At 40.9% G+C, this 23,637-nt stretch overlaps 1 protein-coding gene across 1 annotated transcript in view; it reads right to left on the bottom strand.

Moving 5' to 3' along the window:
• Positions 1-23,637, bottom strand: part of LOC124254005 — a 69,972-nt gene that overhangs the window by 33,149 nt on the left and 13,186 nt on the right. Inside the window, exons 2-13 of the mRNA XM_046687869.1 lie at positions 21,116-21,888; positions 18,317-18,370; positions 14,051-14,089; positions 12,062-12,178; positions 11,327-11,400; positions 10,182-10,271; positions 9,602-9,642; positions 9,209-9,316; positions 8,315-8,418; positions 5,298-5,408; positions 443-620; positions 237-295 (exon numbers count right to left, since the gene is read on the bottom strand). Coding sequence (XP_046543825.1) covers positions 237-295; positions 443-620; positions 5,298-5,408; positions 8,315-8,418; positions 9,209-9,316; positions 9,602-9,642; positions 10,182-10,271; positions 11,327-11,400; positions 12,062-12,178; positions 14,051-14,089; positions 18,317-18,370; positions 21,116-21,888 — 1,748 coding nt within the window. The remainder of the gene's footprint in view (positions 1-236; positions 296-442; positions 621-5,297; positions 5,409-8,314; positions 8,419-9,208; positions 9,317-9,601; positions 9,643-10,181; positions 10,272-11,326; positions 11,401-12,061; positions 12,179-14,050; positions 14,090-18,316; positions 18,371-21,115; positions 21,889-23,637) is intronic.

Genomic DNA, 23,637 nt, shown 5'->3' on the forward strand with positions numbered 1-23,637 from the left:
CTGTGTACTGTATCTGTACTGACCAGTATCTGTGTACTGACCCTGTATCTGTGTACTGACCCTGTATCTGTGTACTGACCCTGTATCTGTGTACTGACCCTGTATGTACTGACCCTGTACTGATCTGTGTACTGACCCTGTATCTGTGTACTGACCCTGTATTCACCCTGTGTACTGTACTGACCCTGTATCTGTGGGAAGTGTCCTGGTATCCCCTGCACTGACTGTGTACTTACCCTGTACTCCAGTATCTCCTTCTCTAGCCTTTCCAGCTGTTGTTTTGTCTTCTCTCCCACTGGAAAAAAGATGCTTTTCACATATATTGAAATCTTCGAGACCATGCCTACAACAACTTGATTTAGACACAAAAACCTTGACTCATGTGTGCTCTTTACATGGATGGCCATCATTCTATATGCATGTTCATGACTCGGATACTCACGTGCCATGGCGCTTTCTGAAGGCTGAGGTGGTTGTGGAGGTGGTGATGGTGGAGGAGGGGTGGGTATGCGGGGTGGCGGAGACTTGGGATTGGCCAATTCCTCCTTCAGTTCCTTCACCTGACCCTCCAGCATGGACAACTGACTGGTCAGTTTCTTGTTATCCTCCACTGAGGTCCTCTGGAGACACACAATGAAGCAGTGTCAGCAACACACTGTTCATTTCACATATGCACTTACCTTATGAATACGCCAAGTCAGCAATAGGGGCTGGAATCTGACCCCATATACGTACTAGAATCTGTACTTTGCTGACAAAGTGTAATCTCAAATATAACATATGGTACCTATTTCACGTCAAACAACATGCCGAATTCCTATTCTGTATGACTGTCTACCCGCCACTAGCTCCAGGTCTGTATGTCCACCCACCACTAGCTTCAGGTCTGTCTGTCCACCCACCACTAGCTCCAGATCTGTCTGTCCATCAACCACTAGCTCTAGGTCTGTCTGTCCACATGTCTGTCCACCCACCACTAGCCACTAGCTTCAGGTCTGTCTGTCCTCCCACCACTAGCTCCAGGTCTGTCTGTCCACCCACCACTAGCTCCAGGTCTGTCTGTCCACCAACCACTAGCTCCAGGTCTGTCTGTCCACCAACCACTAGCTTCAGGTCTGTCTGTCCACCCACCACTAGCTCCAGGTCTGTCTGTCCACCAACCACTAGCTCCAGGTCTGTCTGTCCACCAACCACTAGCTCTCAGGTCTGTCTGTCCACCAACCACTAGCTTCAGGTCTGTCTGTCCACCCACCACTAGCTCCAGGTCTGTCTGTCCACCAACCACTAGCTCTAGGTGTCTGTCCACCAACCACTAGGCTGTCTGTCCACAACCACTAACTCAGGTCATCTGTCTGTCTGTCCACCACCACTGTCTGTCCACCAACCCAACTGTCCACCCACCACTAGCTCAGGTCTGTCTGTCCACCCACCCACTCCAGGTCTGTCTGTCCAGGTCTGTCTGTCCACCCACCACTAGCTCCAGGTCTGTCTGTCCACCAACCACTAGCTCCACTACCACTAGCTCCAGGTCTGTCTGTCCAGGTCTGTCTGTCCCCACCAGGTCTGTCTGTCCACCCACCACTAGCTCTCTAGGTCTGTCTGGTCTGTCTGTCCACCCACCACTAGCTCCAGGTCTGTCTGTCCACCACCACTAGCTCCAGGTCTGTCTGTCCACCAACCACTAGCTCCAGGTCTGTCTGTCCACCAACCACTCGGGTCTGTCTGTCCACCAACCACTAGCTCCAGGTCTGTCTGTCCACCAACCACTAGCTGCAGGTCTGTCTGTCCACCCACCACTCCAGGTCTGTCTCCACCAACCACTAGCTCCAGGTCTGTCTGTCCACCACCACACCAGGTCTGTCTGTCCACCAACCACTCTCTAGGTCTGTCTGTCCACCCACCACTAACTCCAGGTCTGTCTGTCCACCAACCACTAGCTCCAGGTCTGTCTGTCTAGCTGCAGGTCTGTCTGTCCACCCACCACTACTAACTCCCAGGTCTGTCTGTCCACCCACCACTAGCTCCAGGTCTGTCTGTCCACCAACCACTAGCTCCAGGTCTGTCTGTCCACCCACCACTAGCTCCAGGTCTGTCTGTCCACCAACCACTAACTCAGGTATGTCTGTCCTCCCACCACTAGCTGCAGTCTGTCTGTCCACCCACCACTTGCTCCGGGTCTATTTGTTCACTGGTCCTAACTCAGGTGTACGTCTGCTGGATTGTGCAGGTCTGTTAGTCTCCTGGTCTATGCAGTAGTCTCCTGATGTGTGTAGGACTGTTAGTCTCCTGGTCTGTGCAGGTCTGTTAGTCTCCTGGTCAATGCAGTAGTCTCCTTGCCTGTGCAGGTCTGTTAGTCTCCTGGTTTGTGCAGGTCTGTTAGTCTCCTGGTTTGTGCAGGTCTGTTAGTCTCCTGGTCTGTGCAGGTCTGTTAGTCTCCTGGTCTATGCAGTAGTTTCCTTGTCTGTGGCCGTATGCACATGTTGGGCGTAGCTAACGTCAGGCGTAACACACTACTTCGGGCTTAGCAGCGCCCTCCTCTTACACGTCATGCACAACGTCGGTTAAGCCTTGGCGTTGCTACGCCCGGCTTAACGGATTTACGTCGAAGAGCAGTGAGCTATTTTTAGATTTTTTCGAACGTTTTTAAACCACCGGTAAAAGGCGTGAAACAACTTCGCGGTACATCCCTTTCAGCCGTAATCATGGAAAGCCAAAGAAAACCAAGAAAACCCAACTTTACAGATGGATCCTGATGGAGAAATAACATGGACTTTCAAAATGGGCTTCACCATAAATGTCGCCATTTTTTAAACATTACCAAATCACGATTCACAGCGTTATTTGGGTATGTTTTCAAATGTTCAAATCGGATAATTACTACTCAGAAGTATTGAATTTCAAAAATAGCATATTACTGATCACTGATATCAAGTTTTCATGAAATCACTAATGACGCAAATTCACGAAGAATGACAAAGGTAATTATCAGCATTTCTGGCTTCTTCTCTTACTTACAATGAAAACGATAAAACATATAACAATACACAGATAGTCAGAATCATTCTGATTACTTACATCTCATATTTTATAAACGAACGATCCCTGAATCAAGGGAAGGGTCCTCGCAAAATCCTGTGTACCCTTGTCAGCGAGGCCGCCATTTTGTAAGATATCGGTCATCGGTAGTGATGTCATACGTCAACATTGTTGTACATGTTAGGCATTTTCTTTGAGGTGAAGGTTGCTTGAACAAGAGTAAACACAATCGCCCTATCCTTCCGATTACACTTTCAGTATTATGATGTATGTTTTGCGTATCGTTCAGTTATTTTTTCATCAAACTAATTTCTGTATATATATTTAGCCTTGTTCAATACCATATTATACGTGGATATAGGGTAGGCAGTTTTTTTTATTCTTTGAAAGTTTTTGATTGTTTGAATAATATTTACATAAGAAATTGACACATTTAGTGTAGTATACCATATTTTAAACCTTTACACAAGTATTAGAAGATCACACGTAGCCATAACTGCAAAATATTTGGGTGTTGTGAAATATTATTTTTCATTTACGTTAAATTGATGCCAAACAGGTGCGCGTGCTGCTCACAATAAACCGTCCAATTGTTGATATATTCGGGACACTATTTAATTGGTAAAATCATTCATGTTATGTTTTCTCTAAAGAGTATTAAATTCTGACATAGAAGCCGAGACCTTTTATACAATTAATGGAAATTAGGTAAGATATATACTAATCAATGTCGTCTTTTTCCGACGTCACAAAATGCATAAAACAAGCAATGACGTCAACTAAAACGTTGTATTATTATCAGTAATTTCATTACATTTGAAGATATGGCTAGTACTCCGTTAATAATGATGCAAAATTAGTCAAAACACATCTACACAAACAGGAGAACATGGGAATCTAAGAACTAACTTACATATCGGATAGGGTAATCCAAAACGCTATTACCTGCTTTCTCAAGTAGTACATTGCCATCTTTTCTTATAAATTGTGAAACTACCAAAACGTATCCGCTCACATTGTTGAACTTTGAATTGGAATAGTTTGGTTTACCGTGAACACAGCATAACGAAAATATAGCGTCCGTATCCACAACAACTTTTCTCCAAGTGATCTGAGTTACATTGACCTAGTGTTAAGCATAGCGGAGTTATGCCCCGTTATCTTTATACGTGTATGACCTCTCTGTCGTCGGTTGACGTCATAGAAGAAAATCCATTTTTCGCACCTATCGCGGGTCATTTTTAATGTTGAGTTTGTAACGTTAAGCATTAGCACATAAACCCATTTTATATACACTTATGTCGCTCAGATATCAGGCTGCATTTTCTTCGCGCCACACTTTCTGTAAAGATGCCAAATTAAAAAATTCGTAGCAGAGTGCTTTTATCGGTGCACGACAAAAAGCGGAGAAATTGACAGTTTTTTAACGCGTAACAAAATTTTGGACAACATTTAGCAGTGTCTATTTCTAAAACCACCGAGGTAGTCGCACTTATATTTATACCAACAGATAGGAAATTAAATATTCTACATTTCTGTTTAATTTTATAGCCGTACGCAGATCCAGGACCACGCGAGCGCAATTCTCGCACAACGTTCACTTTTAAACAGTTTTGAAAATGTGCGCCTGATAAAAAACTCGGCATCCAGTGCCGCCATTACAAGGCTACGCCTGCTGGATAGGTGGCGTAAATATAGAGCGCTACGACTGGTGTAACTTTAACTACGTCTACTATGTGCATACCGGTTTAACATTACGTCCGGGCGCACATTTTACTTACGCCCGGACTAGAATTTACGCCCGACATATGCATACGGCCACAGGTCTATGCAGTAGTCTCCTGGTGTGTGCAGGTCTGTTAGTCTCCTGGTTTGTGCAGGTCTGTCAGTCTCCTGGTTTGTGCAGGTCTGTTAGTCTCCTTGCCTGTGCAGGTCTGTTAGTCTCCTGGCCTGTGCAAGTCTGTTAGTCTCTTGCTCTATGCAGTAGCCTCCTTGCCTGTGCAGGTCTGTTAGTCTCCTGGCCTGTGCAGGTCTGTTAGTCTCCTGCTCTATGCAGTAGTCTCCTTGCCTGTGCAGGTCTGTTAGTCTCCTGGCCTCTGCAGATCTGTTAGTCTCCTGGGCCCCGTTCCACAAAGCATTCGTAGTGCTAAGATGATTGCAGCTCCCATACTTTAACATAGACTTACGACTGTCGTAGCTCTACTATTGCCTTGTGGAACGGGGCCCTGGTCTCTGCAGGTTAGCACTACTCCCAGACTCACCAGCTGTGCCTGGACCTCCTCCAGCTCACTGGACAGTCTGTCCACCATGCGCTTGTAGTCATCTGCATCCTTAGAGTACTTGCCAATCATTTCCTTGGACATCAGAAGTTTCTAAACAAATCATACAGCATACTGCTAGACAAAAGGTACTCATTTCAACCTTTCAATTAAGCTTTTACTTATGAAATGCACTGGACACTGGACTATTTCCCTTAAATGAGATTGCTGACAAAAAACAGGCAAGAAAATTAGTGTTTGCAAGAGATCATTGGAAATTTTCCTGGTGACTGAACATTAAAGCCATTAACCAAACTTGCATTGCTTAATGGTGGGTCTTGTTCACTGTACAGCATGTGATCATCTAGGTCATGGAGGTCATAGGTTAAGAACAAGGCATAATGACACACAACTAGCCATGGTCCACATTACCACCGCCCAGTCCTGGTTAGTTCTTACTATAATAATAGAATACTGAGTGACTAGTTGAGATGTTTGCATGGATGAAGTGCTGTGGGGGCATGCATGCATACATTCCTTAACGCTTTGGCTTGAACCTGAGCAAGTTATTGTTACCACCATTTAAACTTGGCGACAATGTCAAGAGGACAATATACACAATCATGTGGCTATACAGAACTCTGCTTTAAGCTTCAATGATATCATCAATAACATCAGCATACTGACATACAACAAAATATCAGAAATATTGACCTTATATACATAACCCTTGCATAGCTGTATCTCTCATTCAAACTTTGAGTACATCTCAACTGGAGTATTGCAATGATAATGCAGCAAGTGATGATCACTGATGCGATTCCAGTGATTTATTGACCTTGGACAAGTGTTATATCTACCAAGGTGAAGGTGAATATGACTTGTCCAAGGTCGATAGATGATCAGATCATCTAAAAGTGAAGTCAGTAACTGCTTTATTATATGACACAAAACTAGATACAATGTAATAGTTTGATAAACTACTATAGTTTGCTGAGATCTATCAACTTTCTCGTCTGCCATTGTTAGGAAAGGGAAGCGACTATGACATAGTGATGGCAGCCTTGTTGCAACAGACACATGGGGTCAGAAGTTTAGGTTATGGGTTAACCATTCTATTTTTAGCCGATTGCACATTGTAATATTAACTGATGTAAGGTTACCACAATGTTGTGTTAAATCATATACGGTAAGTGTCAGTTCAATCAATCAGATGAAATGTATTAGTCAGACAATAAAATCATTATTCTTATTGAATTTCAGTGAAAACAGGACTAACATAGAGATAGATGTGTTGATGCCTCGGTTAACATTATTGCATTGATTGCAAAGTTAAATTTCAAAGTTAAAATATTAAAAAACAACACATGTTTACAATCCTAGAAAAATCCCTGAGTATGAAAGGTGTAGAATCTGTCTGACATTTTGATGACTTCCTAATAAATCTATCATGAAAATGACAGAGGTAAGATAATGGTTTGAGAATTCTTCAAACTCGGTTAGAACTTATTTATGGGATTGGTGGGTTCTGACAACAACAAGAAGACAAAGTCATCAATATCCCCCGCAACGGCAAAATACTCTTTATGAATATGTCTACTAATTATGTCAATGTTTTGGTGTGTATACAGAAAAGTGGAAGGAGAGTATTGAAAGGTTTTAAGATCTGCTCCAGAAAGGAGCACTACCACCAAATTCAGTTGAAGCCTAACTTGTTGCCATGGAAAATGCAACAAGATGACATCCTCATAGTCACAGCCTAAGTCATGTTTCCATGGAAACCACAAAAAATACAGTTCGTATCTGGGTCTAACCCCCAAAAGGCACATCTAGGGATCATGCTTGATATGTGTACCAAGTCTGATGAAGCTGGCATGTATAGTTTGGGAGATCTGCTCCGGACAAGATGACATCCTCATAGTCACAGCCTAAGTCATGTTTCCATGGCAGCCGCAAAATATAAAATTCCCATCTGGGTTTAACCCCCAAAAGGCACATCTAGGGATAATGGTTGATATGTGTACCAAGTTTAGTTAAGATATCACTAATAGTTTAGGACATATGCTTCGGACATATTTTACATTGTTTTGTTGTTTTGACCAGTACAAGGTAAACATCATTTCCAAATTTATCGAAAAAGATCCAAATTCAGAATAAACCCAGGGACATAGTTTAATGGGAGTTTACCACTTTTTTTGCCTTACGAACCCCCTAGCCCTGGTCCACAATGACCTTTCAGCCCTTGATGTTCACATCATTCTTTCTAGTGATGACATCATTATCTTGACGTCGGAGTGTGATCACTGGCTGTTAATCTATGTCCTTTTCTAGACAGCATGGTTCCAAAGGTACCTTCCGAGGCTGAAGTACCCGCCCCACTCAACCATCTTACCCAGCTACCAGGACAAGACTAAGGACAAAGATACCTTGAAGGTCCAACCATATAATATGTACAGTGAAAGTGCAGTTAATGAGTTTGTTCTGAGTCTCTTAGCCATATTGAAAACCCGTTGAGTGCCCTAATTTGTGTGCTTTTCAGGTACCAAAAACACTGGAGATCTTTCTGCATTGGTAACATTCTGAGAATACATTTTTAAGCCATCCTGCTAAAACTTTATCAAATAAAATATGTTCTAAGAAATACTAAACGAAACTAAACTTCATAATGAATCCTTTATCCCAATGTTGTTTTACATGAAATGAAGAAAAGTGGTTGCATTTGATGTCATATACAAGAGAAGCATGACTGATATTCCTCTAGTAGAAACATGCTTGATTCCTGAGAGTTTCTTGGACTTGTGATACATGTGCTCTCACCAATTGCCTCTGTTCACCCAGCAGAAAATGGATACCTGGTGGGATAAAGTCATGTGACTATAACCCTCTAGTGCCCAACAGGCAGCTTGGGTTATCTGGGGTATTAATAATCAGATTGTTTGGGCGCTTGCATTGTGCATGGAGCAATGCACATGATAAATGGACTGTTATTATTATTATTTTAATGTAGCAGATTTGCTTACGTTCTGTAGGTCCTCTGTCAGTCGTGACATCTGATTGAGCTCAGCCAGACGCTTGTCAACAGCAGAGATGAGGACTTGGTACTGCTTCTTTCCATTACGGAGAGCTGACATGACAACACAAGATATACATGAAAACTACTGGCAATAACGAGCTTCCACTGTGAATGCATGACATGTCAGTTTGAACTGACAAATGTGGCAAAATATGATAGTCTAAAGAAAATCTTACCACCCAACCCCCTTCCCCCATAACTTGAGATCATGCCAATGGGTTTAAACACAAAAAGATGCAAAGCCCACTTGAGAAAACAAAATTATATCCAACTCATTAGCAACAAGGTTTTGCACTTGTCTTATGATTTCACCTTGAACCACTACGGATTGTTTCACGATGCTATGAAATATATGGAATACAACAACAAAAGGGAGTTACCTCCCTTCCCTTCCACAGACCCTTTCTGAAATCTTGATTTTATGAACTGTGAGTTTGAATTGAAACACGTCACTAGATATTAATAAAAACCTAACAGGGGGTTCTTATTGATACGATACAACTAAAAAAACAAGCGATTGTAGAGATCAACCTGAAGAGAGAAACTTAGTTCAAATGCAGGACCACTTGCGATCTAGAGGCTTTAATTGTATTTCCCATAACATTTGGCATTTATGCTGTATTCATTATTGTTGCATGTTTTCCCTGATCCAGACAATCCAGTGACTGAGATGGTGACCCACCCAATAGAGGTAAAATACCATGAAGCAAGTCATGGAGCTTGACCACCCAATCCATATGGTCACTTCTTGTGACCAGCACTGGTTGCAGGGACAAGCTGTAACCCAGAATGTTTCAGTGAGGATTTATCCGAGGCAGCAGGAGGCTTCTGTGTGACTCACCAGCTTTGAATGGAACCCCCTTTACCCAGCGTGCGGCATCGTCAAAGAGGTTGAGTATGGTGGCCACGGCCTGATCCCACTTCCCTTTGTTGGACAGCATGGTCTTCTCTGTAAGAACACACAACCATCATACTCTTCCACACAGCACAAACCTGGCCATCCAGTCATAGTAGTATACAACCGATGTAACATATAGGATTTAAATACACTTCCTCAAGAAAGTACAAATTGTAGTACTACTTGGTCCAAACCTACTCAGCCACAACTTGAGCCTAGATCACATATGTGCACCTGTCTGATAATCCATTTATAAATGTGCTGACATGAATGAATGCTGTAGTTCAGAAAAGTGGTAAATACTCACAAAAAACAAGAAGCTGCTAGAGAACTCACCATCAATCACATGGATCTTCTCCACTCTTGCTTTACATGGTCTTGAAAACACAGGAAAGTAATCACAGACAACTTCTCTCAAGGCTGTGGTAAATGCTAGTAATATATTCTAACCAGTTTAAATATTCATTTCAGTTCTGATTGTGCACAGCTGACTTACATGTGTCTCTGATAAAGGAGGAAAATCCTGAAAAAAGATAACCCACTCTACTGAATGCCAAACTTAGATTTTTTTGGATTTCAGAAAATAAAAACTACTTTCCAAACTTAGTTTTGTCCCTGACAAGAAATGTATTCCTTTTGCTACACTCAAGCTGCTTCACTACTCAAGATGTCTTAGGGTTCAAATCCCTGCTTGTCAAACTATCAGTGTTTGGTCTGCCAAAGCAATACCAATGCTTATTTCATACAAGTAGTAAATACTGAGGATTCTCACACACTGGACACTGGATGATAATGAAATATTGTGATCTTAAAACCAAATCAGACTGCTCAATATAAAGAGATAAATTTGAAATGTGACATCACATAATACAGTGGACATGTATACATTTCAGTGAAATACATAAATAATACATACGCATGTAACATCTTTCCTATAATCTCGATGAGTTTCTGTCCCACAGAAGTGATCTTGTTGGTGCAGTTGGTGAAAGACTCCAAAGAATATCTACAACACAGGCACCACAACACTGTACATCTACTCCACACAATACAGGCACCACAACACTGTACATCAACTCTACACAACACAGGCACCACAACACTGTACATCTACACCACACAACACAGGCACAACACTGTACATCTACTCCACACAACACAGGCACCACAACACTGTACATCAACTCCACACAACACAGGCACCACTACACTGTACATCAACTCTACACAACACAGGCACCACAACACTGTACATCAACTCCACACAACACAGGCACCACAACACTGTACATCTACTCCACACAATACAGGCACCACAACACTGTATATCTACTCCACACAACACAGGCACCACAACACTGTACATCAACTCTACACAACACAGGCACCACAACACTGTACATCTACTCCACACAATACAGGCACAACACTGTACATCTACTCCACACAACACAGGCACCACAACACTGTACATCTACTCCACACAACACAGGCACCACAACACTGTACATCAACTCTACACAACACAGGCACCACAACACTGTACATCTACTCCACACAATACAGGCACCACAACACTGTACATCTACTCCACACAACACAGGCACCACAACACTGTACATCTACTCCACACAACACAGGCACCACAACACTGTACATCAACTCTACACAACACAGGCACCACAACACTGTACATCTATGCCACACAACACAGGCACCACAACACTGTACATCAACTCCACACAATACAGGCACCACAACACTGTACATCAACTCCACACAACACATGCACCACATCTACGATACAAATCGAAAATCAAATGTAATATCCTCCCCGTATTTTTAAGCTGTTCCCTTGTGCAGAGTGCACCATAAGTCATGAAAATTGACTAAATTTACTTGCAATAATTGTTACCTTCATTCATAACATAACTTATTTTACTTATAAATAGTATTTTGTCCTGCACACAGCTTACAAAGTCCTGTTGTTCACATTTAAAATGTAAATTCCACACATAGAGACTCCCTCATTGAAGGCTAATTTCTGCAGGAGAAACCTACATGATCTTCCTGTGGGTGATGTCCAAATCCACTGAGGTCTCGTCCATGTCCTCCTCACTGATCAGCTCACTGCCCTGAATACACACACACACACATCTATACTCAGAGCTCCACATAAGATTTAGCTCATGTGGGTACTGTACCCACAGTATTTTTGGGAGTGGGTATTATGAATGTTGAGTGGGTATTTCATTTTCCGTTACCCACTACTTTCAAATATGTGTGTATTTCAGTCATTTTTCTCACCTAAGTATTATGTCATTAAGTAAGTTTACTAAACAAGTATGTTCTGCCTTATGTCATACCTAATCAAAACCAACTTGAATATAATGGAAATGATTTCATAAAAAATCACTCATCCTATACTGACAGTACAACACTTGTCCTATACTAACAGTACAACTTGATAGCAATCAATGTCTTTTTCATTATGCAAGTGATTTTTATAACTATATTCCGTACGCATTTGTTTTAAACTTTTTGCATATCTAACATTTTAAATGCGTAATTGGTACGTAACAATTATTTGTCAATGCGTAATTGGAAATTTTATATGCGCATTTTACCCGGATACGCAGTTTATCTGGGCCTCTGTATACTTAGCTGTGCTGCATTCCATATAGGTGCATGGTTTATAATAGTTCAGTGTTAGAAATCTTTTAAGAACAGTTACATTGAGTGTGTTGAAATATGAGAGGAGTTGACTGCTTGTGTTGCAGTGTGCAGGAGTCTCACCAGTTCCTTCTGCTGTGTCTGGATCCAGTTGTTGACGTCGGAGATGAGCACCATGCGCTGGTGACACTCCTCGATATGCTCTCGCAGCTTGAACATCAACTCATTGCGATGTTTCATCTAAACATATCAACAATGCGCATTTCTCAGGAAAGTCACACAAAAAATGCACGTCAGATTTCAACCTCATTTGGACACTAATTTTAGCCACATTTGAGGTGCTTGCCGTTGCTCTCCATTTTATGCAGAAAATTTGATGAAACATGGTGGTAGGATAGTGTTTACCAAGTTGTCCACCTTTTTCTCAACTGAAGATCAATTCTAACCCAGATCTTCACAGGTCCTTTCATAATGAAGATGTGGGTTAGAATTGGTCTTCAGTAACCCATGCTTGTCGTAACAGGTGACTAACGGGTTCGGGTGGTCAGGCATGCTAACTTGGTTGACACATGTCATCGCATCCCATGTGCATAGATCGATGCCCATGCTGTAGATCACTGGATTGTCTGGTCCAGACTCAATTATTCACAGACTGCCGCCATATAGCTGGAATATTGCAGAGTGTGGCATTAAAAAACACAAACTAAGCCAACCTATCCTTTCATAATAATACATGAAGAAATAGCTGAGTATGCAAAATGACCTATTCAATATGGCCACCGTGGCAGAGAGGAATTGTGTTGCCCTTTTTCAAGACACCTTAGTCACAACATTTCATACAAAGTTTCAGCTCTATAGACCTTGGAGTTTGTCAAAAATGTTTAAGTTAAAAACTGGACCTGGAGAAAGGTCTTGTCATCATAACTCAATACTACATGTAGTAGAAACTGCCAGGGGAATGAAGGCAATCCAGTAATTTTCCAGCGACATCATGGATGCCTGTTTATAATCCACAATCCAGGCTTACATTGAACTGACAGAATGAACAGTGCCCTGTACACAGACATCTGGTCAGCCTGGCCACCAGGGCCCCATTTCACAAAGCGATCATAGTGCTAAGATGATCCAAACTCCATACCTTAACACAGACTTACGACTGTGGTAGCGTAAAGATGATCCAGACTCCATACTTTAACATAGACTTACGACTGTGGTAGCGTAAAGATGATCCAGACTCCATACTTTAACATAGACTTACGACTGTGGTAGCGCTAAGATGATCCAGACTCCATACTTTAACATAGACTTACGACTGTGGTAGCGCTAAGATGATCCAGACTCCATACTTTAACATAGACTTACGACTGTGGTAGCTAAGAAAGATGATCCAGACTCCATACTTTAACATAGACTTTACGACTGTGGTAGCTAAAGATGATCCAGACTCCATACTTTAACACAGACTTACGACTGTGGTAGCTCCAAAGATGATCCAGACTCCATACTTTAACATAGACTTACGACTGTGGTAGCTAAAGATGATCCAGACTCCATACTTTAACATAGACACCACGACTGTGGTAGCTAAAGATGATCCAGACTCCATACTTTAACATAGACTTACGACTGTGGTAGCTAAAGATGATCAAGACTCCATACTTCAACACAGACTTACGACTGTGGTAGCGTAAAGATGATCCAGACTCCATACTTTAACATAGACTTACGACTGTGGTAGCGCAAAGATGATCCAGACTCCATACTTCAACACAGACTTACGACTGTGGTAGCGCAAAGATGATCCAGACTCCATACTTTAACACAGACTTACGACTGTGGTAGCGCAAAGATGATCCAGACTCCATACTTTAACACAGACTTACGACTGTGGTAGCGCTAAGATGATCCAGACTCCATAATTTAACATAGACATATGACGACTGTGGTAGCGCTAAGATCACTTTGAGGAACGGTGAACTGATTCTCATTCAAGTCTGGCCAGGTGCATTGTGTGTCCAGGACGTGTTTTGTCCTGGTACACTGAGAAGGTCAAACTGACGAACGACTCTACATACTTGGAATGAGGCAAGGTACAGAGACCAGCAGACTCACAGTTTCTCTCTTGGAGCGAGCATCATACATCTCCTCTGGCTGCAATCAAATTGCTAAATACATTCTTCAATAAAAAAAAGATCATATATGGGTTATTTTCAAAATTGGTAGGATTTTCAATTCTTTATTACAGTAAAATCAAACTCCTGAAAATTGATTTAATTTTTATTCAAATGAAATCTCAAACACTTAATTATTCAAAACTACAAACATGCAGGCTCAAATTTACTAATTGGCCTTTTAATTGATACATAAGTAATTAATAGGGTGAGGGAAAGTCCTGACCGTTACCACTTCTTAATCAGAATAAGGATTTTGAAATATAATTCATAAAAATATTTTGAAGATGGCAGACACTGCTTTTTACACCGACTTAATTAAACTTGAAGGTAAAAAACTATTATCATGAATCTTGAAAGTGTTATTTTGTATCTTTCATTTATTTACCACAAAATAATAGCATTTTTCTAAAACATTATCATGTATATAGCTTTCAACAGGTAAAATTGTCTAAAATAAACATCAGCTACTAAGCCCAGAACATCTTTTGATGACACCAGCATAAAGAGGAGTGTTTCATGTATTATCATGAATTAATTAGAGCAGACAATTAACACCAGTAACGGTTAGGACAGGAATGGTAACGGGCTGGACATACACATTAAACAATTTAATTCAACATAGAAACAGGTAACATAAAAGGAAAAAATGATATCATTTACTTCAAATGCTAACCCTATTTTGGACAGACAGTGAAATGTGTATTAGAAATTGTAACTTGTAACAAATATGACATGTAATCTTCCATGCTGTGGTAACAGTTTGGACATTTGTTATATCAATATGAAACTTTTGAATGAATTTAGGCTTTTGAATAGAAACAAGCTGTAGCTTCTAAAGAATAGAAAAAGACACCTGTCTTGGTTGAAAATCACTTATAATCTAAAGAAGAGTGCAATTGGGGAACGAAAACTGAATGAACAGTAACGGTTGTGACATTATTGGTAACGGTCAGGACATCAGTGTAACAAACAAATGTTATCCCTCTAAAAAGCTGCAAAAGATTCTGAAAGGTACTGCAACAACTATGATACTGTACACATGGTCATGCTACACAGGCCACTGCATAGATATCCTTTTGCTGTTGATATTATGGTGCAATATTAGTCTCCACAAAATATACTTCTTTCATTCACACGGATACCTTTAGTTTTTGTTAATACTGAGATGGTAACACATATTTATCAAATACAAAGGTTTGGCCAACATATTAGCACCTAGCAATATTCAAAGTAAATGGCAGCCTTACATATCTCACAGTTAAAGTTAAAACAGTTTACACCCAAAAGATCTTTAAAGGTTGGAATACAATTAAGTTGTTTACCGTTACTACATTTTGTCCAAACTGTTACCATAGATGTCCTAACCGTTACCTTTAATTCATAAAGACTATAGATCTTATACAAAATAGAAACTTAACGTGATAAATTCGTTTTGGTTGTTATTATTTAATGCAGATAGATAAGTAAATAGAAATTTATTATCACACCATAGAACATATTCTTCAAAATTGAAATCTATTATTGCCCAGACCGTTACTATTAATAGCCCAAACCTTTACTAGAGACTGTGTTTTTTATGCTACTACATCAAAACTCCTTTGAACAGTAAAATTCCATGCTTAAACTATCTTAACTCTTAAAGTAATTATAAGTTTGTTATATTTCAAATATCAATGAACAACTTTTTGAAATACAAATCATTTTGTCCTGACCTTTACAAGGAAATGTCCAGACCGTTACTTTGAAGAATGGTAATGGTGTGGACAGTAGCGGTCAAGACAATTGTAAGTAAATAATAAAAAAAAAAAATGAATGATCCTTAAAAGATTTCAAAGGACATGATTTCCACCTCTTCCATTTCTGGGCAACATATCCATTGAAATTTAAAAAAAAGAGAGATATATTTGACTCAAAATACATTGGTAACGGTCTGGACAATTAAGGTTGACACTTAACATTTATACTTATTTCATGGTGTCAATTGTCTGCAAAATGTGTTGAATCTCTTTATTTCATCTGCTGTCACATGCACAGAGGCTAGCTCACTCTCCTACCCAGAGTTCCATGCGGCAAGCCAGCATAGTGCCTCTGCCACAGGCCAGAAAAATGTGACGATTCGTCACAACTTGCAATGTCCATTCAATATAATGTACAGACTTCTTTAACTCTTTTATTTTTGACGAGTCTACACATCTAACTAAACATCTTTAATAGAATGGTTTAGTTTCACTGAGAAAATATCCAAAAACATGTAACACTATTTTGATTTGCGTATCGATCCTTTGTTTACATAGGCTGTACGGCTCCACGTGCTGTCATCGAAGCTGATAGAGAGCAAACGATGCAGCCAGTTTGATATCTAAATATGTACTGTCATAGACCTTACTGTCGCTGTTATGGAAGAATATATATGTAACAATGTAAAACATTATGAAGAGAGCACCGAAAAGCTTTCGTGAGTCCAGTCTCTTCTTATTATGAATATGCGCGTTTGATTACAAACAAGAGAAAAGTCCGGTCACGTGATATGCAAATTAGCCTGTGGCAGTGATGTTATGTTAGTCATCGCTGTGCCGGAGTGTGGGGCTAGTTCAAGCAGACACAGGAAGTAGAATTACAATCCAGCTCCAGGGGGAAATTATTGTAGGAATTTCATACACTTGTAACGGTCAGGACACAAAATCACAGGACAAGCATGTTACAATTTGTAGAAAAAAACTTTTTTAAGTTATAAAATAATTAAATGCAGTTTGAGTATGTCTGTTCAATCCTAATTGGCATAATATGAATTAGTTTGTTTATTTGCATTTATATTTACATTATTTGTGAACATTGATATTAGGACTGTCACCTCCGGACAGAGCAAATCAGCCAATTTTGACCCTAAAATTGGGCTAAATATAAATTTCAAAATGACAAGACTAATGATATACCACATTTAATGACTAGTAAACATCTAAATATGTTTTCTAGCACAAAAAAAATCGTTTTAAGTTAACAGAGTTTTTTTTTATTTGGAACGGACAGAAAATACTACCAATTTTGAAAATGACCCATAAACATTATTTCCTCTTTGATATTTATCTTTTAAGCATTTCAGCCATTTGAAATTCATCAAATCAGGGCAAAGATGAAAATATCTATTGTTAGGAAAATGTTACCTGTATTGACTCATACCAGCCACAGAATTCAAATTTGGTGCAGTTTCGCGAGCAACCATGACCATTTAATTGATTACATCGTCATTTTGATGTCCCTGATTTCAATAACACTGTTTGTATTCACAAAATCTGAAAACCAATGTTTGAATGTTATTGAAAATTCCAGGTTTTGACCTTGACCTACAAAGCTAGGGGTCGGAGGTGTCCCAATAATGTACTTCCAGTCTTACCGGGAAATATGAGGGTCCTGTGAAGTAACTAAATGATGTAGTATTTGTATTGTAGAATTTGATAATTACATTTATTATAGAACACATTTATTTCTTGTCAAGAAGTAGAGGGTAATGTCCTCATAACTCTTCATTCCTTAAAAATAATGGAGCCGAGGCCCATTGTTGTTAAGGAATGGCCGGAGAGTTACGAGGATATTAACCTACTTAAATTACATTCAAAGTATTGGTAATATTTCTGTTATCAAAATTAAATGTCAAAATGACAAAATGAAGTCTTAAATTTGAAACTGGTACATATCAGCAGACAATGGAATGACGTCACAAATATAATTTAATTTGGAACAATGAATACCTTTTGATACGCCTTTTCTGACTCCATTCCACGTATTTGTGTACTGTATGCACATTTTGAAGTATATCAGCAACCCAGTGAAAATAATGAGCCAATACTGTTTTCAAGGTCAAATAAAGACACACATAATGTTTTTTAGGGTTTGTGTGATTGAGTCCAAATTCAGTTTTGAAGTTGTCAACACGGTTAAATATGCAGGTCATTTCAACCTAGTTCTACATTGAAAACTCAGTAGTGGCAGTGCGGCGGTGGGGTAGCCTAGTGGTTAAAGCGTTGGCCCGTCACGCCGAAGACCCGGGTTCGATTCCCCACATGGGCACAATGTGTTAAGCCCATTTCTGGTGTCCCCCGCCGTGATATTGCTGGAATATTGCTAAAAGCGGCGTAAAACTAAACTCAGTCAGTCAGTCAGTATGCATCCGTGTATTTGGTGTGCAACACTTGCTATGTGTATCTACCTCTTGGTCCTTGGTGTCGGGATCCTCCTCGTAGATGTCAGCATACTCCAAGGCCTGGTAAACACAACAATCTGTATCTGGTGAGCGCATCCTTGTCAACACAATCCAGTGGTGTTTCTCTACATATATTTTCACCCAAGTACTGAAATAATTATTTGGTTTACACATATATGAACCAGTCAACACAATGAGGTACTTACACAACACCTATCCTGAGGCAAGGATTAGCTATAGGACCTCATACATATACTGACTACATGTCTAACTCTCCATGTTCTAACTAACTGTCTACCTCCACATGTTCTGTCCACCTCCAAATGTTCTAACAACCTGTCTATCTCCACATGTTCTGTCTACCAGTCTACCTCTACATGTTCTGACTACCTGTCTACCTGACTACCACATGTTCTGATGTTCTGACTCACCTGTCTACCATGTTGTCACATGTTCTGACTCACCTGTCTACCTCCACACATGTTCTGACTCACCTGTCACCTCCACTGTTCTGACTACTGTCTGTCTACCTCCACATGTTCTGACTACCTGTCTGACTACCTCCACATGTTCTGACTACCTGTCTACCTCCACATGTTCTGACTACCTCCACATGTCTACCTCCACATGTTCTGACTACCTGTCTACCATGTTCTGACTACATGTTCTGACCTCCACATGTTCCACATGTTCTGACTACCTGTCTAACCTCCACATGTTCTGACTACCTGTCTACCTCCACATGTTCTGACTACCTGTCTACCTCCACATGTTCTGACTACCTGTCTACATGTTCTGTCCTACCTCCACATGTTCTGACTACCTGTCTACTCCACATGTTCTGACTACCTGTCTACCTTCCACATGTTCTGACTACCTGTCTACCTCCACATGTTCTGACTACCTGTCTACCTCCACATGTTCTGACTACCTGTCTACCTCCACATGTTCTGACTACCTGTCTACTTCCACATGTTCTGACTACCTGTCTACCTCCACATGTTCTGACTACCTGTCTACCTCCACATGTTCTGACTACCTGTCTACTTCTCACATGTTCTGTCTACCTGTCTACCTCCACATGTTCTGTACCTGTCTACCTCCACATGTTCTGACTACCTGTCTACCTCCACATGTTCTGACTACCTGTCTACCTCCACATGTTCTGTCTACTCTGTCTACCTGTCTCCACATGTTTCTGTCTACCTGTCTACCTCCACATGTTCTGACTACCTGTCTACCTCCACATGTTCTGACTACCTGTCTACCTCACATGTTCTGTCTACCTGTCTACCTCCACATGTTCTGTCTACCTGTCTACCTCCACATGTTCTGACTACCTGTCTACCTCCACATGTTCCACATGTTCTGACTACATGTTCTGACTACTCCACATGTTCTCTCTCCACATGTTCTCTCTGTCTACCATGTTCTGTCTACCTCTACCTCCACATGTTCTGTCTACATGTTCTGTCTACCTCCACATGTTCTGTCTACCTGTCTACCTCCACATGTTCTGTCTACCTGTCTACCTCCACATGTTCTGTCTACCTGTCTACCTCCACATGTTCTGTCTACCTGTCTACCTCCACATGTTCTGACTACCTGTCTACCTCCACATGTTCTGACTACCTGTCTACCCTCCACATGTTCTGTCTACCTCCACATGTTCTGACTACCTGTCTACCTCCACATGTTCTGTCTACCTGTCTACCTCCACATGTTCTGTCTACCTGTCTACCTCCACATGTTCTGACTACCTGTCTACCTCCACATGTTCTGACTACCTGTCTACCTCCACATGTTCTGACTACCTGTCTACCTCCACATGTTCACCTGTCTGTTCTACCTCCTACATGTTCTGACTACCTGTCTACCTCCACATGTTCTGACTACCTGTCTACCTCCACATGTTCTGACTACCTGTCTACCTCCACATGTTCTGACTACCTTTCTACCTCCACATGTTCTGACTACCTGTCTACCTCCACATGTTCTGACTACCTGTTCTACCTCCACATGTTCTGACTACCTGTCTACCTCCACATGTTCTGACTACCTGTCTACCTCCACATGTTCTGACTACCTGTCTACCTACCTGTCCACATGTCTCTGTCTACCTGTCTACCTCCACATGTTCTGACTACCTGTCTACCTCCACATGTTCTGACTACCTAACTACCTCCACATGTTCTGACTACCTGTCTACCTCCACATGTTCTGACTACCTGTCTACCTCTACATGTTCTGTCTACCTCCACATGTTCTGACTACCTGTCTACCTCCACATGTTCTGACTACCTGTCTACCTCCACATGTTCTGACTACCTGTCTACCTCCACATGTTCTGTCTACCTGTCTACCTCCACATGTTCTGACTACCTAACTACCTCCACATGTTCTGACTACCTGTCCAACCTCCACATGTTCTGACTACCTAACTACCTCTACATGTTCTGACTACCTCCACATGTTCTGACTACCTGTCTACCTCCACATGTTCTGACTACCTGTCTACCTCTACATGTTCTGTCTACCTATCTACCTCTACATGTTTTAACTACCTGTCTACTTCTACATGTTCTGACTACCTGTCTACCTCTACATGTTCTGTCTACCAATCTACCTCCACATGTTCTGTCTACCTGTCTACTTCTACATGTTCTGACTACCTGTCTACCTCTACATGTTCAGACTACCTGTCTACCTCTACATGTTCTGTCTACCTGTCTACTTCTACATGTTCTGTCTACCTATCCACCTCCACATGTTCTGACAACCTTTTTAACTGTCATGTGTACCTACCCTTCTGACTCTATCATGGACAGCAGCTATCTGTGCATTGATGGCTTCCTTCAGTCGCTTCTTTCTTGCCTGGTTAATAGTGTAGATGACATTGGTAGCGTTGCGAGCAGTTAACAAACTACTGTCTGAAATCTTCCTGGCTCCTCCAAATGGCAGCGCCAGAGCATCTTCATCAGGACTTGGAGGGCGCATATCCCCAAGTGATCTCTTCCGAAAAGGGGGAATTTGTGGAAGTTTTGTCATTTTCTGCCATTTAGCCAACCCAGCAGTATTCCTATCCTTATCAGACACCTTGTTTGGGGACACAGGGGTCTTCTTGACAACACTACTACTAGTAGGACTTTCCCTTTCATATTTCTGCACTGTTGACTGAGCAGTCGTCTTGTGGTCTGGCAATCTCATCTTTGCAATGTTCTTTTTGTCTCCACTATTACTGGTTTCTTGCTTTGGTTCTGGAGTTCTGGTAGAATTAGAAGTTTTAGTGCTGTTGGCTTCAGCATTGTATTGTTTTCTTTTTACTAATTTCTGTTTGGCATTCTCACGAACAGATTTCTTAGAGGCTGTGAGTTGTTTTCCCTTACTCTGAGTACCCCCTTGTGGAGGTGGCCTGAGTTTGTCTGACCTGGTAGCAGGTGCCCGTTTTCGTTGCTGTTCACCTCTGTTGCCCACCTGAGGTGCCCGCCTGAGGGACTTCTTACTGGCTTCAGTCTCATCACCCTCAGTAATCTTAGTGAGGGTTGATGCCAGGAAGCGGATCTTCTTCTTGACTTTCTCTGCAACATCAACATGCAGTGTGGGAATAACATGTTATAGTCACCTGATACCAACACTGTTACACAAAGTTCCAAAAGCTGTATGCTGCTTACACCAATCATTGCCACAATACTACTCTGGGGAATAGCAACAACCAACCATGACAGTGAACAACGGCAATACTGCTGTGACCATTCCTCTACACATCACAAGTCTAACTGACGATACACAATACATCCACTCTTGTATCACATGTATCAATTGCCGTTTTAACATGAACAAGGCTGTAATGATTTTCAAAATATAATTTTTTGGGCAAAAACCCGAGCTGACAATTTCCCAGGCAAGTGAAGCTCAGTCCCAAGTGATGTAAATCACAAAATGTATTGACTTGTGACAAATATTGTGATGTGAGTTGATATTCTAGGCTGGCATATTGTGACTGAAGATAATATGATGCATGGAAGGCGCTGCTACATCAATCCTAAACATGGCACACTGACCAGTAGGCAAGATGATTACTTATATATTATTATTATTGTTGTTAGCATTTAAAACATGTCAAATGCACTTAGACCTTCCCAGGGCCCCATTCCTCAAAGCGATCGTAGCGCTAAGATGATCGTAACTCCCATACTTTAACATAGACTTACGACAGTCGTAGCGCTACGATTGCTTTGAGGAATGGGGCCCAGATCATACTATTGTGCCGATGAGTGAGTGTGCAGCTTTGAACTACATTAAGTTTTATCACAGTTTGTCTGTATACAGCAGATGTTGGGAGTTCACCACTTCTGTTAATTACTCTAGTATGGAGGCTGCTGAAAGAAAATGAATTCCTAGAATGTATCCCTAATGAATTTGAAACTAAACTGTTTTGTCAGAAATCTTTCATACAGCTAAGAAATGCTTGTCCTGGGGCATATATCTATTGCTACAGGTCAAACCAATGCATGATTATGAACCACAAACCAAAACATTATCCATATAAAGTCCTACCAAAGACAACTTTAATTTCCAACAACTTTTTTATTACTAAAAAAAGCCATCAAATTACACAAACACGTTAATATGTGTGTTAATGTACAAAGTGCTAGAGAGACTAAAGCACATCCCATTCCATTGGTATATTCACCATTAGATTTAACGTAAGGACTTAGTTCAGGTATGTGAGTGTCACTTTTGCTGAGGATGGTAGGTTTTGGAAAGGGCTTTGTGGGTTTATATCTCACTGGTAAAGTATGTTTATCATAAAAAAAACTAAACCTTTCATCAACTGAAGTGAGGCAAAACATGTATTGTAAGAAACAAGTCAGTGAAACACTGGTAAACACACAAGCTCTTGGTTTCAAACAGTCTAGTAACATTATATCGTAAAACATCATGCAAGTTAAGTGAGTGAGTGAGTGAGTGCATGTCACAGTGTTCAATATTCCAGCAACATCCAGGCTGGAACAACATGACAATACCCATTGTTCACACACAGTGATGACCTGATCCTCTGTAGCTGGCTTCAACAGCAAGTTTGTGGTACTGAACCCCTTTAGCTAGTATTATATAGAGCTTGCTAAACAGATCGAGAATAGGAAATATCAACATTGGAAAAATTGGTAACGATTATCGACCTGAGAATGTATGCGTCGATAATATTGTAGATAAAGACTATTTTGATGAAAATAATTATAATTCACTCACACAATACACAACATCTTTGTTCACCTCATTTAAATTATGTTCAGGTCACATTTTTGTTAGTAATCCACACAGAA

The sequence above is a fragment of the Haliotis rubra genome, unplaced genomic scaffold (assembly GCF_003918875.1).
Source record: "Haliotis rubra isolate DU_JTF1 unplaced genomic scaffold, ASM391887v1 Scf56, whole genome shotgun sequence".
Classification (NCBI taxonomy): domain Eukaryota; kingdom Metazoa; phylum Mollusca; class Gastropoda; order Lepetellida; family Haliotidae; genus Haliotis; species Haliotis rubra.